Raw genomic sequence first — 15,236 nt, 5'->3', positions numbered from 1 at the left:
TTTTCTTTCAAAAACAGTGACCCCAAATGTTTGAACGCTAGTGTATGTTGTGTTATATTGGGACAGCATCAGCCAGTAGTTATACAGGAAAGTGTAGCTCTCAGATGGGAATTTGTGTGCGTGTGTTGTCAACCTCTACCAACCCCTATGGCAATGGTCAGAAATTGGGGGTGTGACGACTCATTTTCCACACCTCACGCAGGGAGAGGTCTCGATCTCACAGACCGTGTGTCTCGCTCTCATTTACCAGCCAGTCATTGCTATAGTACTGCACCAGCCTGCAGAGAAGTTGCCCAGAATGTGCCCTCCACAGTTCAGCAGGGGGCATTGTGGGTTAGATGGATAACTAACCCACAATGCCCCCTGCTGAACTGTGGAGGGCACATTCTGGGCAACTTGTCTCAGCTTTATTTGATGTATTTGTTTGCATTCAGAAATAGGCCCAGACTGGTTGGTAATGTATATGTTTGCATTCAGAAATAGGCCCAGACTGGTTGGTAATGTATTTGTTTGCATTCAGAAATAGGCCCAGACTGGTTGGTAATGTTTGTACAACGCTGCATGCTGCTGAGAGTTTTGGTTCGGAAGTTCCAATGAACTTTATACCCTTTTAGAGGTCTACCACATAGAACAGAGAGGATATCAGTGTTCTAATTAGTTGTTTAGGTTTTCACATTTTTGTGCCCTGCTAACCCATGTATACATAACACATTTTTGATGTTCAACTGCTATTTTCTTGTGACCTTCTATTCTGGATAAAGAGATGAAGTTTGTCATAGTACATTCTCCACCCGCATTGCAGCAATGGGTCCCTACTGAACTCTGGGATAACAATTGAGAAACCTTTTTTTAAACATCTGTTATTCCTGGCATTTTTGTGTTCGCCTGTGATAAACTGCCTCCCACTGTGTTATAGCAGCTGGGTCTTACTTTTCTATCTCAATAAATCCCCTCAAAGAAACCCACACAAAAGCACTGCTTTTGTTTCTGTTTGCTGTTAAAAGTAAATGGTCCATTTTTAGTCTGTTGAAAACACAAGGCATTTTTAAATAATTCCTCTGATCCAATTTCACAAAATTACCCCTGATATTTCTGAAGTTGGGTTTTGCAATTAATTAGGCTTGATTTGGTGGTTTGCTTTCAAACGTCAATGCGTGCATAATTGTTTGTTTATGAGAGCAACTTGGGGACCCAGCTACTCTGCTGTGGCTTGGTTCTGTTTGGGGGAGTGTGTGCAGAAGCACAGTGCATGTACGGAGGCACGCAAAGGCGCTGTGGAAAAGTCTGCTTTAGGTCCAGAAGAGTGTTTTGCGTGGAGAGGAGTGTTGCTGCCCTGGTGTTTGTAATACTGTTTTCACACTGCTGTGCTGACCCAAAACATACTGTTCTATTTACTTTTCCTATTGTTCTTTTCAGTATTAAAAATGTTGTAGATATACAACCAGGCCAGCGCAGTACAGATCTGCTCAGTAGTCTGAAAGTGCATGAATGACTGACAGCTCTTTGTTCCTCCTCCCTGGTCCTTCTTCCCTTTGTATCCTTAGTTGGTTTGTGTGAAGCAGAGGTGTTTGGGAAAGCCCTAAAAATGGTCAGACTCCAGCCACCCAAGTCATACTGTTTTCTCTGCTACTTCACGGCAAGCGGTACCGGAGGGCCAAGTCTAGGACCAAAAAGCTTCTTAACTGCTTCTACCTCCAAGCCATAAGACTGAACAGCTAATCAAATGGCTACCTAGACTATTTGCATTGTCCCCCCCCCCCCCCACCCCCCATTTTTACGCTACTGCTACTCTGTTTATTATACATTTATAGTCACTTTACCTCTACCTACGTGTACATATTACCTCGACTAACCTGTGCTCCTGCACATTGACTCTGTACCCGTGTATATAGCCTCCCTACTGTTAATTTATTGTTGCTCCTTGAGTTATTTTTACATTTATTTTTTACTTCAGTTTATTTTAAATAAATACTTTCTTAACACTTAATTTCTTAACTGCAGTTGTTGGTTAAGGGCTTGTAAGCATTTCACTGCATTTCACTGTACACCTGTTGTAGTCGGCGCATGTGACAAATAAAATTTGATTTGATATGGCTTATGTTTTTTAGGTAATGATGACCTGGGGAATATTTCATTAAATATCCTTCACAGAAGTCCATATTGGTCCAATGATGTATGTTTTTTCATGGGGAAGCATCAAGCATCAAGTGTTAATTAAACAACACAATGTAATTCCAAGTCAATCACACTTCTGTGAAATCAAACTCCATTTAGGAAGCAACACTGATTGACAATAAATTGCACATGCTGTTGTGCAAATGGAATAAACAACAAGTGGAAATTATAGGCAATTAGCAAGACACCCCCAATAAAGGAGTGGTTCTGCAGGTGATAACTACAGACCACTTCTCAGTTCCTATGCTTCCTGGCTGATGTTTTGGTCACTGTTGAATGCTGGCGGTGCTTTCACTCTAGTGGTAGCATGTGACGGAGTCTACAACCCACACAAGTGGCTCAGATAGTGCAGCTCATCCAGGATGGTACATCAATGCGAGCTGTGGCAAGAAGGTTTGCTGTGTGTCAGCGTAGTGCCCAGCGCATGGAGGCGCTACCAGGAGACAGGCCAGTACATCAGGAGACGTGGAGGAGGCCGTAGGAGGGCAACAACTCAGCAGCAGGACCGCTACCTCCGCCTTTGTGCAAGGAGGATCAGGAGGAGCACTGACAGAGCCCTGCAAAATGACCTCCAGCAGGCCACAAATGTGCATGTGTCTGCTCAAACGGTCAGAAACAGACTATGAGGGCCCGACGTCCACAGGTGGGGGTTGTGCTTACGTTTGGCATTTGCCAGAGAACACCAAGATTGGCAAATTCGCCACTGGCGCCCTGTGCTCTTCACAGATGAAAGCAGGTTCACACTGAGCACATGTGACAGTCTGGAGACGCCATGGAGAACGTTCTGCTGCCTGCAACATCCTCCAGCATGACCGGTTTGGCGGTGGGTCAGTCATGGTGTGGGGTGGCATTTCTTTGGGGGGCCGCACAGCCCTCCATGTGCTCGCCAGAGGTAGCCTGACTGCCATTAGGTACCGAGATGAGATCCTCAGACCCCTTGTGAGACCATATGCTGGTGCGGTTGGCCCTGGGTTCCTCCTAATGCAAGACCTCATGTGGCTGGAGTGTGTCAGCAGTTCCTGCAAGAGGAAGGCATTGATGCTATGGACTGGCCCGACCGTTCCCCAGACCTGAATCCAATTGAGCACATCTGGGACACCATGTCTCGCTCCATCCACCAACAGACAGTCCAGGAGTTGGCGGATGCTTTAGTCCAGGTCTGGGAGGAGATCCCTCAGGAGATCATCCTCCGCCTCATCAGGAGCATGCCCAGGCGTTGTAGGGAGGTCATACAGGCACATGGAGGCCACACACACTACTGAGCCTCATTTTGACTTGTTTTAAGGACATTACATCAAAGTTGGATCAGCCTGTAGTGTTGGTTTCCACTTGAATTTTTTTATTTTTTTAAATTTAACTAGGCAAGTCAGTTAAGAACAAATTCATATTTTCAATGACAGCCTAGGAACAGTGGGTTAACTGCCTGTTCAGGGGCAGAACGACAGATGTCAGCTCGGGGGTTTGAACTTGCAACCTTCCGGTTGCTAGTCCAACGCTCTAACCACTAGGCTACCCTACCGCCCCAATTTTGAGTGTAACTACAAATCCAGACCTCCATGGGTTGATAAATTTGATTTCCATTGATCATTTTTGTATGATTTTGTTGTCAGCACATTCAACTATGTAAAGAAAAAAGTATTTAATAAGAATATTTCATTCATTCAGATTTACGATGTGTTATTTTAGTGTTCCCTTTATTTTTTTGAGCAGTGTATATTAACTTAATATCACTGTAGACCAGTGTAATGCACCGTGGACGTCTCACTAGTGCGTTCCTAGGACATTACTTAACACTTTGGATTAAAGTTGTTCTATAGAGGACAGATCTTATCTAATTCATTTTACGGTCTGGTCTGTCTCCTTCTGATCCAGCGTCTAAACACCAGACACATCCAGCAACTCAACAGTGTTAAACTTACTAAACATATTGGCTGAAGCCTCTCTTTTCCTCTTTTCTCTCTCACTCCCTCCTCCACCCAATTCCCCCATTACTCTCGCTCGCTCTGTTTTATTTCATAGCCCTCATTAAACAGCCCTGCTCCTCTCCATCTGGTGTGAGAATGAACGCAGGCAGCATTATCACACTCCTGTGGCCGGGATGAAACTGACTGAGGCATTTATATTGCTAATCAACTTGGCAACTTGTTAGGGTATTGTGCAACACAGTCCCTGCCAGGATGCAGTCAGGACTTACTGATACACCATCTCTCTCAATGACCATCATGTCCCTAATTGATGTAAGTCAAATCTCAGACTGACCGGTGCATACAGCATGCTGGTTATGTTCCTGCTATACTGCTACCAGCCACCAGATGGCCCTGTTCTAGAGGAAGTGGGTCTGTTTCTCCGGTTGGTCTACTCTAAATGGCTGTTTAAAACACTCCGTGCCTCTCACCCTTGGGTTCCCTTTAATAGTGTATATTAACCTGAGGTTATAGACAAGGGGGCAGTAAAAGAGATGACATCAGTACCTCAACAGCTTCCAGAATGCTGTAATGCTCTAATGGCTGAGCCTCCCTCTCTCTCCATTCCCCATTAGCTTCTGGGGCCGCGCTGCATTACGTAGTGCCTAACGAAGCCTCCATGCTAATGTCTTTGTCATATAAACACACTTTATGTTCAAGGAGTGAGGTAGTTGGTGAGTGATTTAATTTCAGGGGCGCCTGATGTTGTGTGTGTTTGTGTGTCTGGGTGTATGAGGATTTTAATGTTTTTCTGCTCTTTTGGTGCACTTTTCTTCCCTTCTCTCACAACAATGGGGTCTCTGGGTCCAGTTCTTTGACTGTGTTCAGATAGAGTTGACTGGTGGATGGATGGAGCACCACTGTCTCTGTGTTCAGTTAAAGTTGACTGGTGAATGGATGGAGCACCACTGTCTCTGTGTTCAGTTAAAGTTGACTGGTGAATGGATGGAGCACCACTGTCTGTGTTCAGTTAAAGTTGACTGGTGAATGGATGGAGCACCACTGTCTGTGTTCAGTTAAAGTTGACTGGTGAATGGATGGAGCACCACTGTCTCTGTGTTCAGATAGAGTTGACTAGTGAATGGATGGAGCACCACTGTCTCTGTGTTCAGATAGAGTTGACTAGTGAATGGATGGAGCACCACTGTCTGTGTTCAGTTAAAGTTGACTGGTGAATGGATGGAGCACCACTGTCTGTGTTCAGTTAAAGTTGACTGGTGAATGGATGGAGCGCCTCTGTGTTCAGATAGAGTTGACTGGTGAATGGATGGAGCACCACTGTCTGTGTTCAGTTAAAGTTGACTGGTGAATGGATGGAGCGTCTCTGTGTTCAGATAGAGTTGACTGGTGAATGGATTGAGCGCCTCTGTCTCTGTGTTCAGATAGAGTTGACTGGTGAATGGATGAAGCGTCTCTGTGTTCAGATAGAGTTGACTGGTGAATGGATTGAGCGCCTCTGTCTCTGTGTTCAGATAGAATTGACTGGTGAATGGATGGAGCGTCTCTGTGTTCAGATAGAGTTGACTGGTGAATGGATGAAGCGTCTCTGTGTTCAGATAGAGTTGACTGGTGAATGGATGAAGCGTCTCTGTGTTCAGATAGAGTTGACTGGTGAATGGATGGAGCGCCTCTGTGTTCAGATAGAGTTGACTGGTGAATGGATGGAGCGCCTCTGTGTTCAGATAGAGTTGGCTGGTGAATGGATGGAGCGCCTCTGTCTCTGTTCAGATAGAGTTGACTGGTGAATGGATGGAGCGCCTCTGTCTCTGTTCAGATAGAGTTGACTGGTGAATGGATGGAGCGCCTCTGTCTCTGTTCAGATAGAGTTGACTGGTGAATGGATGGAGCGCCTCTGTCTCTGTTCAGATAGAGTTGACTGGTGAATGGATGGAGCGCCTCTGCGGTGGCCAGTTGTTGTGCATTGTGTTAAGTATGATTGCACTTTCCGAACAAAACAGGGTTGGAAATTATATCTTAAGTTCAGAAGGGGAGAGAAAAAATTGGGCGACGGAACCAACCAAAACAGACTACTTAAAGTATTTTGATTGAAAATCTGACTGGTAGAAATAGCTAATTACATTCTTAAGATAAGGTAAACCTCGAGGCCTTATGAAAGAAATTAAATAATAAACATTAAAAAATGTTGGACGAATATTTGTTAAACTTTCAGCAGCGGGCACAGTGGGTTCGGTATGCAGCCTGACCATAACCGAGAGGGATGTGCCTTGCACCCGTTCTGCACTGCCTCCTATTAAATACACACTATTAACAGTAATTTCTGCCAGTCTTGCAGGAAAGTTAAGTTCTGCATAGGTGCTCTGCGGTGGTGGTCTCGGTTAGATGGCTTTTCTATGCCGTGTTATGATACGATACACCTTCTGTGGGTGGCAGCGAGCACTTAGTGTTTGTATTTTTAGGTCTGACTACTTCTCTGACTTAAAGCGAACATGTTGCTCCACCGTTTCCAACATCTGCCACCCATCAGGATGTCTGTCTGCTTTCTGAGCCACCGCTGCATTCCTGAGCCGTTCCCTTCCCTCTACCTGGATAAAAAAAACTCTCTGTGCATGTGTGTATGTGTGTCCTATCCTCAAGGCTTAACACTCCTATGGCTTTAGAAGTTGCCCCTAAGCACTGGTCTGCTCACCCCTATTCAAGCCATAGGTGTTAGGCAACATCTGCATACTATGTAGCCACCATCTCAGCAGATGAAGAAGAGGGCCTACTTTGAAGATTCTATAACTAAAATGAGAGCTATATCTCCACTACTGCTACCTGTCCTACCCCTGCTAATATTAGCCTCCACACGTTTCAACCCGGTGTCTGGGAAGCTGTATCCCACCTGGCTTGTCCAGACTATTCACAGCACAAACCCACTGCAGCCTGCCTAGTGCCAGAGGGCCAATGTTTCTATCCAACCACTGCAAATTAGGTCAATTGTTTTGTGTTGTGTTTAATATGTGTAAAATACAGTCACATAGTCCCCTTTGAATTGCTGCTTCTAATCCAAGACCATGGAGACTAGTACCACTTCAGGTTATTGGCATAGCTCTGTGCTCATTGCTATGCTGGGATTTAATCATTTTTTTGTTCGAATTGGACAAGTGCATGGCTTAGCCTGATATAGGGAATGTAAACTACCTTGGCTTGCAGAGCTTTACAATGGCATTCCAATGCACCAAACAGTCTCAAGGCCTGGAAACTGTCTGCAGAACTCTGTTATATAAGAACGGATCAGCCCTGAACGATATCTCTGTTGGAGTATATAGTATGGGTCTGTCCATGGTATAACTACTGGAGTTCCTCCCAGTAAATATGGGGACTTTGTTTGACCTCCCCTCCAGATGTGATTCTACATGTATGTTGTGTACTTGTTTACTAATCCCAGTGTTGTTGGTAGCCAACTTCAGTTTGATCAAAGGAAACGAAGATAGTGTTTACATTTCATAAATAAATCTGTTTTATTTTGTAACATATAAAATTAAATCATTTTTACAATTTATTCCAGTATGACACAAATCTAAATAAAGTAGCTACAATTTGATAAATAATATTAATAACAATAATGAAAACATTCATTTGATATGTTTCACTTTGTCTTTCTTGATAAAGTTGGGAAGGTCCTTAGCTGCCACAAAACACAAACATGTATGGAACCACGGTAACATGTGGTGTCTTGGTTCATTAGGTTACAAGATCATGTTATACTTAATTAAATTACGTATCTGCATATCCAAACAACATCCATACACACACGTCTAAAGTTTGTTTGGGTCATGTCTGGTTGGTACTTATCGTCGAAAATATACACAACGAATTGATATAAACATACATTGTCATTTACACATGTTCATTTACATTTTGCTCCGTAACGAAGCTACTCTGATGCTCCAGTAGTATGAAGCGAATCTTAATTTAGAATGCTGATTCGGTCACAGCAGACAGTGCACTTCATAAAGTCCTCATGATGCAAGCCTATAATTCCTTGGGAATCTAGTTACAACACGAAGTTGATAGTTCATTGGCAGTTGAGTTGGACCCCTGCATTTAGATGGACTACCATTGGCTGTCAATGTTGTTGTTTTGGGATCTCTCAGGGGTCGGTTCTCTGCCCAATCAGATTTGATTTAGTCTCTGAACTTGTGGATGTCGTTGAAGAGTCTGTAGAAGGGGTAGGGGGCTTCGTTGGCATGGGGACAGTTGAAGGTGCATTTGCAGGACTCGATCATCATGACATTCTTGTTGAAGGTCTCTCCGTCCTCGCAGTGGAACTTGACCCGGATGGTGCGGGTCTGCTGGGGGGAACAGCAGCGGCCGTCCACACAGGATCCACAGTACTTGGACCTGTACTTCTTCAGGCTGGAGCAGCCGGCATAGGTGAACTTCTGAGCCTGGGTAGACTTCTTGGTTCTGCTGCACTTCTTTCCTTTCTGTTGGAGGAACAAGGGGAGAGAAACAGTCAGTCAAGAGTTTCCATAAACAAGCTGAGCAGTGTTGGTTGGTTTTGTTGGATTGTATGCCATGTTTCAGTTTAGTCTTGGTGGCTGGAGCTTACCTTAAGGCTGGAGTAGGGTGACTGGGTGCATTGCCGCACTTCGCAGATGCGTGTCTCTTTAACCAGCTTGCACTCGCCGTTGTTGTTGGTGACTCGGGTGGAGATGCCTGTGCCACAGGTCTTGGAGCACTGGGACCAAGGAGTGGTCTGGACAATGCACTTTTGACTCTCAAACATGTGGCTCTCAGGCTGCACTCTGAAAGCTGTAAGGAGAAAAGGCAGGAAAATACAAGAAAACGTTAGAAACTGGTCTGGTATGGGCTTCAACATTTGAGGCAAAGGAAAATGTAATTTTTGAAAGCTGAAATTCAAAATGGCTGCTGCTAGATAGAGGCTGCTTACCAGCTAGAGACTTGAGTCCTCCCTTGACAATGGCGATGAGCTCGTTCCTGTTGGTGAGGTCACTCTCTGACTCTTCAGTCATGCTGTCTTTGCCAAACAGCTTGTCAATTATGTCAGTGTCCTTTCCGTCATCACATACCCACTCCTCGCAGCACTGGCCTGCCACCTTGACCAGCCTTGGGTTGGCACAGCCCAGGTTGGGCAGGGAGAGCTCCTGAGGGCACAGGGGGACGCAGCCCACAGACCCATCGATGCATGTGCACTGGTGCTTGCAGTTAGGCTGGAAGCTCTCTCCGTTTTGGTAAATCCTGCTGTTGTATTCACAGGGTCTTCCCTCTGACTTAGCTGTGGAGGAGAAGAGAGGGGTAAATGGCTGTTATTCCACTTTTCAGTAGACTAGTGTCTGCTATAGACATCACAGATCACATGCTGGCTGAGGCTGGCTGAGGGAGGCTTGGTTTAAACTGTAAAAATGATTCAGAAGGCTAGGGCTGCCAGAGGACAGGAACCACTGAGGGGGGGTCACTTTCTTCCAGAGCAGGATGTTTGTACTTTAGAGTTTAGACTGAGGTGCTGAGTTACATTCCTTAGAGTTGAAATAACATGGTCCTCTTATTCCCTCAAGTAAAAATACCACTAGCTTCTCCTTCTACCATATTAATTTACTCAAGGTTGCAAACTACCAAACTAGCATTATTCACACCTAAAATCTGTTTACAGCATAGCAGGGTTGGAAAGAGACACCTACCACGGCAGATGCCACGCATAGCACCGAAGCTGGCCCCAAAGTTGCACTCGAGTCCTTTGGTGTTGTCGCAAGGCTCTGTCAGACTGCAGTCCTCGTTGAGTTGTCTCGCGCAGACTTTGCAGCACCCGCAGCTATCCACTACGAGGCTCACACCAGGCGCGCACCTGGGCAGCTCCATCGGGCACTCGCATACCGAGGGGCAAGTAGAGGAGGAAAGAACCTGCGCAGATAACAGAGCTCGATGATGATATATACTTTGTAAGCAACATCTTAAAACAGCCACATGTTCAGGTTGTATTTACGTAGCTTATTTATTATTTTCAAACGGTGCCGTTAATATACGATGTGATTGCAACAGGTTTCCAAACCAGTGTGATAACTTTACATTGTATTCCTCAGACAATAAAGCATACATTTAGTATTCGTTCCGATCTATTCAAAGTCATAACAAGTCATATACAACTTTAAACTGAAATATTGTTTAGAGAAAATGACTTACCATATTGAAGGTTCCAATTAATATCACGACGATGGAGAAAATGAACATATTTGCGTTTTTCTTTGTTGCGTAGCCTATTAAATAAAATATGTTTTATTTTGCTATTCCCTTTACGATGTCTTGCTCTCAGTCTTTGCAAATTTATTTTTATCCTAAGTGTAGCGGTCAGTCGTCTCGTCTGTAGCGATTTGGTTTGTTTTCTAGTCTCTTTAGAGAGTGGAGGCTTAATAAGTGTTGCTCTGGTTGCAAGTTGCAGTCTGCTGAAGCAGAGTACCTCCCGTCTTTTATACTGTAGTGAAAGCTGACGTCGTCGTTGGCTGACTGCTGAACTGTTCCAAAACTATGCGAGGAATGTTTCTTGGCGCGTTTTCCATCGAAGCTAAGCACCACCCTGTCTAACTTTTTTTCAAAAATACATTTTCCCCTAGAACTGAACATTTTTTTTCCATTCGCCGTTTCCCGTCTCTACTATCTACCTTTATCCTTTGTTTTGCTTTATTGGTTTTCTCACAGGTTCACAGCTGTTATGTTATGTATGAGCCAAGGGTTGGGGTACACATTTTCTTTCATTTAGAAGTGTGAGCGATTTTTCTTTTCAAAGCAGTTTGATCTGTTTGTTTCCACTTATTTTGACTTCGCATTGATAGATAATATTCAAAAGAAAAATAAACAATACTGTAATATTGCCTTTTCCATTGCTTCTTCCTTTTGATATGTGTTTACTGTGTTATAACATGTGTATAGATGGTTTATATTATACATTATGCAACAGTTGCCAAAGCTATTAAAAGGTATGATATTGTCATGCTGTCACTGCTTTACCTCGTAAATTATCTTGAATTTGTTGCGAGATTCGATTCTCATGATGAGGATCATTCTGTCAGAGAATAGTCTTATTATAGCACCTATATCAATACATTACTTCCGTTATTCTAAATGTACTGTAACTGTTCACAGTTTAGGGGAGAGACGTCCCGGAATTCGGAGATTCTGTGCGCGTTTGAGAGGAATGGGAGAAATAAAGTTTACGGCTTCTATTTTTGGCCTGCTCTCCCCTTCATTCTAAGCATTTCCAGATGCGAACCACACTCCAGACGTAATAATGTTGCCATATTTGGTATGGCAGAAGCCTACATTATTAACATATTTCTCCCTCTAGCCAACCACAAAGCATTCCTGACAGCTTAAAGGGTTGTTAAATATGTTCTTCATGCAGGAAATTCCTTAGTATTCCACCTTGGATTAATTTACGTTTTACGCAATCTGTCCATCACGTTTTGAAAAAATAATCAACAACAGTGATCCAATATTCCACATACGATGTTGGTTTGGGGAGAACATACCCAACTAGTTCATAGTCCTATTATTTGCTTTTCAACTAAGTAACATTTTATCGGAATTTGAAATTCAGAGATCAGAAATTATTGCAAACAGGATTTGACCAAGAAAACAAACGTGATGCTTGAAAAACAAATGCTTGAAAACGGGTTATTTGCAACCTAAATATGACAGTTAAACGCAGAACGATATGACAATAATACCCTGTTGATACTATCCCTGATGTTTTTTTAACCCGTGAGTCGGAAATGTTTTTTTGAGTAACTTTATACCTAGACTTTACATGACGTGATACTGAGAGAGCGATGAACAAATAACTAACGGAGAATAGTTGTCAGGACCACGGATATTCTCCCTCCGGTGAGTTTGTCTTTTTTACTTTAACTTTACTAATCCGTTTGTTTTTACATGTTGTGGATACGCAATTGCTTTATCACTTTGTTCTTATGGTGTATAAATATATTGAAGTATTGAGTCGTTCTGATGTTGGAAGTTCGACTGCTTGACAATCATTATTTGGGTACCCACTAAACGGATATTGATTATGCTGTATCTTGATGCCAGCTTTATTTTGGTCAATTTTCTACATTTTCATACTTCCAGTTTAAGACACTAGATGGTGTTATGCTATGGTTAAGTTTGTTGACATATTGTCAACATTTTCCTCATTGTCACTGTTTTCCTCATTGTTTGAGTCCTTTTGAGGTGTCTGTGGGTATATCTTTAGTCATTCATCAAAAAGCTTGTGAATCTTCATCGATTAAACCAGACAGACATTTAAAGCTCATGAAATGTGACACTGGCATTATGTCACCACTTCACAGTTGGCATCATCAAGTGTCTATTTTGAGTGTCAGACTCCCAAAGTGGCACATGTGCCCATGTGAGTTTTGCTTATTAGGTTTGTGTTGTGTGCACACTGCACATCTAGCCCTAAGTAATACTTATGTCATCTGATTCAAATGATAGTGATGACGCGTGTTTCCCAAACATCAATTGGCCCTTAATGTCAAATGTATCCTGTGCCATCCTGCCATTACCATATCCATTATGACCTCTGACCTCATTACTTAGTCCCTCTGTGTTGAGTTTAACCCCATGAGCTCAGTGAGATGCTTCTGATTATCATTGTTCTGCTCTGCCAGAGGCATGTTGTTCTGATTCTTTCCTATTCCCTTATGAGGGAATACTATGTTATAGGAAACAGTACTGTCATTGTGCGCCATGGAACCATGGAATAACATCCCATAACGATATTCATTCCGTAACTACCCATTCTGTAAACATCGCCAGGCAACCAGGGCTGGACATGCGTATCCATGTAGTAATGTTTAATGGCAATCATCATATATTCCACCCCCCCTTTATGAGAAAGTGGCAATGGCTCTGCTTTTATTTTCTTTACTCACTGCATCCTAGTCTATTGTCCTATACACTAGTATAAAACAGAACAGGACCAATATTATAGGCTGTTTGCCTGTTCAAACAAAGGATAACAATAACATATTTTGTCAAGGTATGTGTCATAACTGCATTATGCAGTGGGCGTTGTGAAGTTTCCTTCCATGTCAGCTCATGGAACTCTGGGATGGAAGCCCAGTGAATTATGAGGTGATCTTATGTACACTCTCTCAGCTTATTCACTAGTTAGCTCTTGTTCCATGGTAATGTTTCTATTTCTGAGCCTGTTTTACCTACAATCGTAACGTATGTTTGTTGTGTGCTCCTGTCTTTGAAAAATCAGTGAAAAAAATAAACCACTCCCACAAATGTCTTGTGAACAAACTATAGTTTTGGCAAGTCGGTTAGGACAACTACTGTGTGCATGACACAAGTAATTTTTCCAACAATTGTTTACAGACATATGATTTCACTTATAATTCACTGTTTCACAATTCCAGTTGGTCAGAAGTTTACATATACTATGTTAACTGTGCCTTTAAACAGCTTAGAAAATTCCAGAAAATTATGTCACGGCTTTAGAAGCTTCTGATAGGCTAATTGACATAATTTGAGTCAATTGGGGGTGTACCTGTGGATGTACAGTGGGGCAAAAAAGTATTTAGTCAGCCACCAATTGTGCAAGTTCTCCCACTTAAAAAAAGATGAGAGAGGCCTGTAATTTTCATCATAGGTACACTTCAACTATGACAGACAAAATGAGGGAAAAAAATCCAGAAAATCACATTGTAGGATTTTTAATGAATTTATTTGCAAATCATGGGAAAATCAAAGGAAATCAGCCAGGACCTCAGAAAAACAATTGTAGATCTCCACAAGTCTAGTTCATCCTTGGGAGCAATTTCCAAACGCCTGAAGGTACCACGTTCATCTGTACAAACAATAGTGCAAAAGTATAATGATGGTCTGATGAAACAAAAATGAAACAAAAATAGAACTGTTGGACCATAATGACCATTATTATGTTTGGAGGAAAAAGGGGGAGGCTTGCAAGCCGAAGAACACCATCCCAACCGTGAAGCACCGGGTGGCAGCATCATGTTGTGGAGGTGATTTGCTACAGGAGGGACTGGTGCACTTCACAAAATTGAAGGCATCATGAGGCTGGAAAATTATGTGGATATATTAAAGCAACATCTCAAGACATCAGTCAGGAAGTTAAAGCATGGTCGCAAATGTGTCTTCCAAATGGACAATGACCCCAAACATACTTCCAAAGTTGTGGCAAAATGGCCAAGGACAACAAAATCAAGGTATTGGAGTGGCCATCACAAAGCCCTGACCTCAATCCTATAGAAAATGTGTGGGCAGAACTGAAAAAGCATGTGTGAGCAAAGGAGGCCTACAAACCTGACTCAGTTACGTCAGCTCTGTCAGGAGGATTGGGCCAAAATTCACCCCACTTATTGTGGGAAGCTTGTGGAAGGCTACCCAAAACGTTTGACCCAAGTTTAACAATTGAAAGGCAATGCTACCAAATACTAATTGCGTGTATGTAAACTTCTGACCCACTGGGAATGTGATGAAAGAAATAAAAGCTGAAATAAATCATTCTCTCTACTATTATTCTGACATTTCACATTCTTAAAATAAAGTGGTGATCCTAACTGACCTAAGACAGGGACTTTTTACTCGGATTACATTTTAGGAATTGTGAAAAACTGAGTTTAAATGTATTTTGCTAAGGTGTGTGTAAACTTCCGACTTCAACTGTTATATTAAGACGACCAATATAACATAAATATGTGCTTTGTCCATATTTCAGTGTGGATGTGAAATCTGTTATTCCATTCATTGTGAAAATAATAATAATATGCTGGTGGATGCTGACATTAGAAATGATTCAGAAATATGTGTTTTGTTCACTGTGAATATATGTATGGAACTACAACTACATATTGCCGTACACTGTGATATGCTGGGGGATGCTGTACTCAACCCCATTAGGCAACTGTATAGGAAAGTGATGTGTTTTGTTCACTGTGAATATATGTATGGAACTACAACTACATATTGCCGTACACTGTGATATGCTGGGGGATGCTGTACTCAACCCCATTAGGCAACTGTATAGGAAAGTGATGTGTTTTTTCCAGTGCAGCACCAGTGTGTCACAAGTGATTATGGTAATGTAAGCTCTAGCTTTATTTTTTG

General features: G+C 42.6%; 1 protein-coding gene across 1 annotated transcript; it reads right to left on the bottom strand.

The window, feature by feature from the left end:
• Positions 1 to 7,575: 7,575 nt before the first annotated feature.
• Positions 7,576 to 10,556, bottom strand: LOC115108648 (CCN family member 1-like). The gene is made up of 5 exons (XM_029633228.2): positions 10,284 to 10,556; positions 9,785 to 10,004; positions 9,037 to 9,381; positions 8,695 to 8,897; positions 7,576 to 8,569 (listed from the first exon to the last, which is right to left on the bottom strand). The coding sequence occupies exons 1-5, from the start codon at positions 10,329 to 10,331 to the stop codon at positions 8,267 to 8,269; spliced, it is 1,119 nt and encodes a 372-aa protein (XP_029489088.1). The 5' UTR covers positions 10,332 to 10,556; the 3' UTR covers positions 7,576 to 8,266.
• Positions 10,557 to 15,236: the final 4,680 nt, after the last annotated feature.

This window comes from Oncorhynchus nerka, linkage group LG24 (assembly GCF_034236695.1).
Source record: "Oncorhynchus nerka isolate Pitt River linkage group LG24, Oner_Uvic_2.0, whole genome shotgun sequence".
Classification (NCBI taxonomy): Eukaryota; Metazoa; Chordata; class Actinopteri; order Salmoniformes; family Salmonidae; genus Oncorhynchus; species Oncorhynchus nerka.
The sequence above is the reverse complement of the archived record's forward strand: the minus strand, read 5'-3'. Positions and strand labels throughout refer to the sequence as shown.

What these genes read in the sequence shown, in the direction of transcription:
- LOC115108648 (XM_029633228.2), bottom strand. Translation starts at nt 10,331, where the DNA reads ATGTTCATTTTCTCCATCGTCGTGATATTAATTGGAACCTTCAATATG. An exon ending in TAATTGGAACCTTCAATATG is followed by an intron (nt 10,005 to 10,283) that starts GTAAGTCATTTT and finishes TTATCTGCGCAG; the next exon opens with GTTCTTTCCTCCTCTACTTG. An exon ending in AGGACTCAAGTCTCTAGCTG is followed by an intron (nt 8,898 to 9,036) that starts GTAAGCAGCCTC and finishes TTCTCCTTACAG; the next exon opens with CTTTCAGAGTGCAGCCTGAG.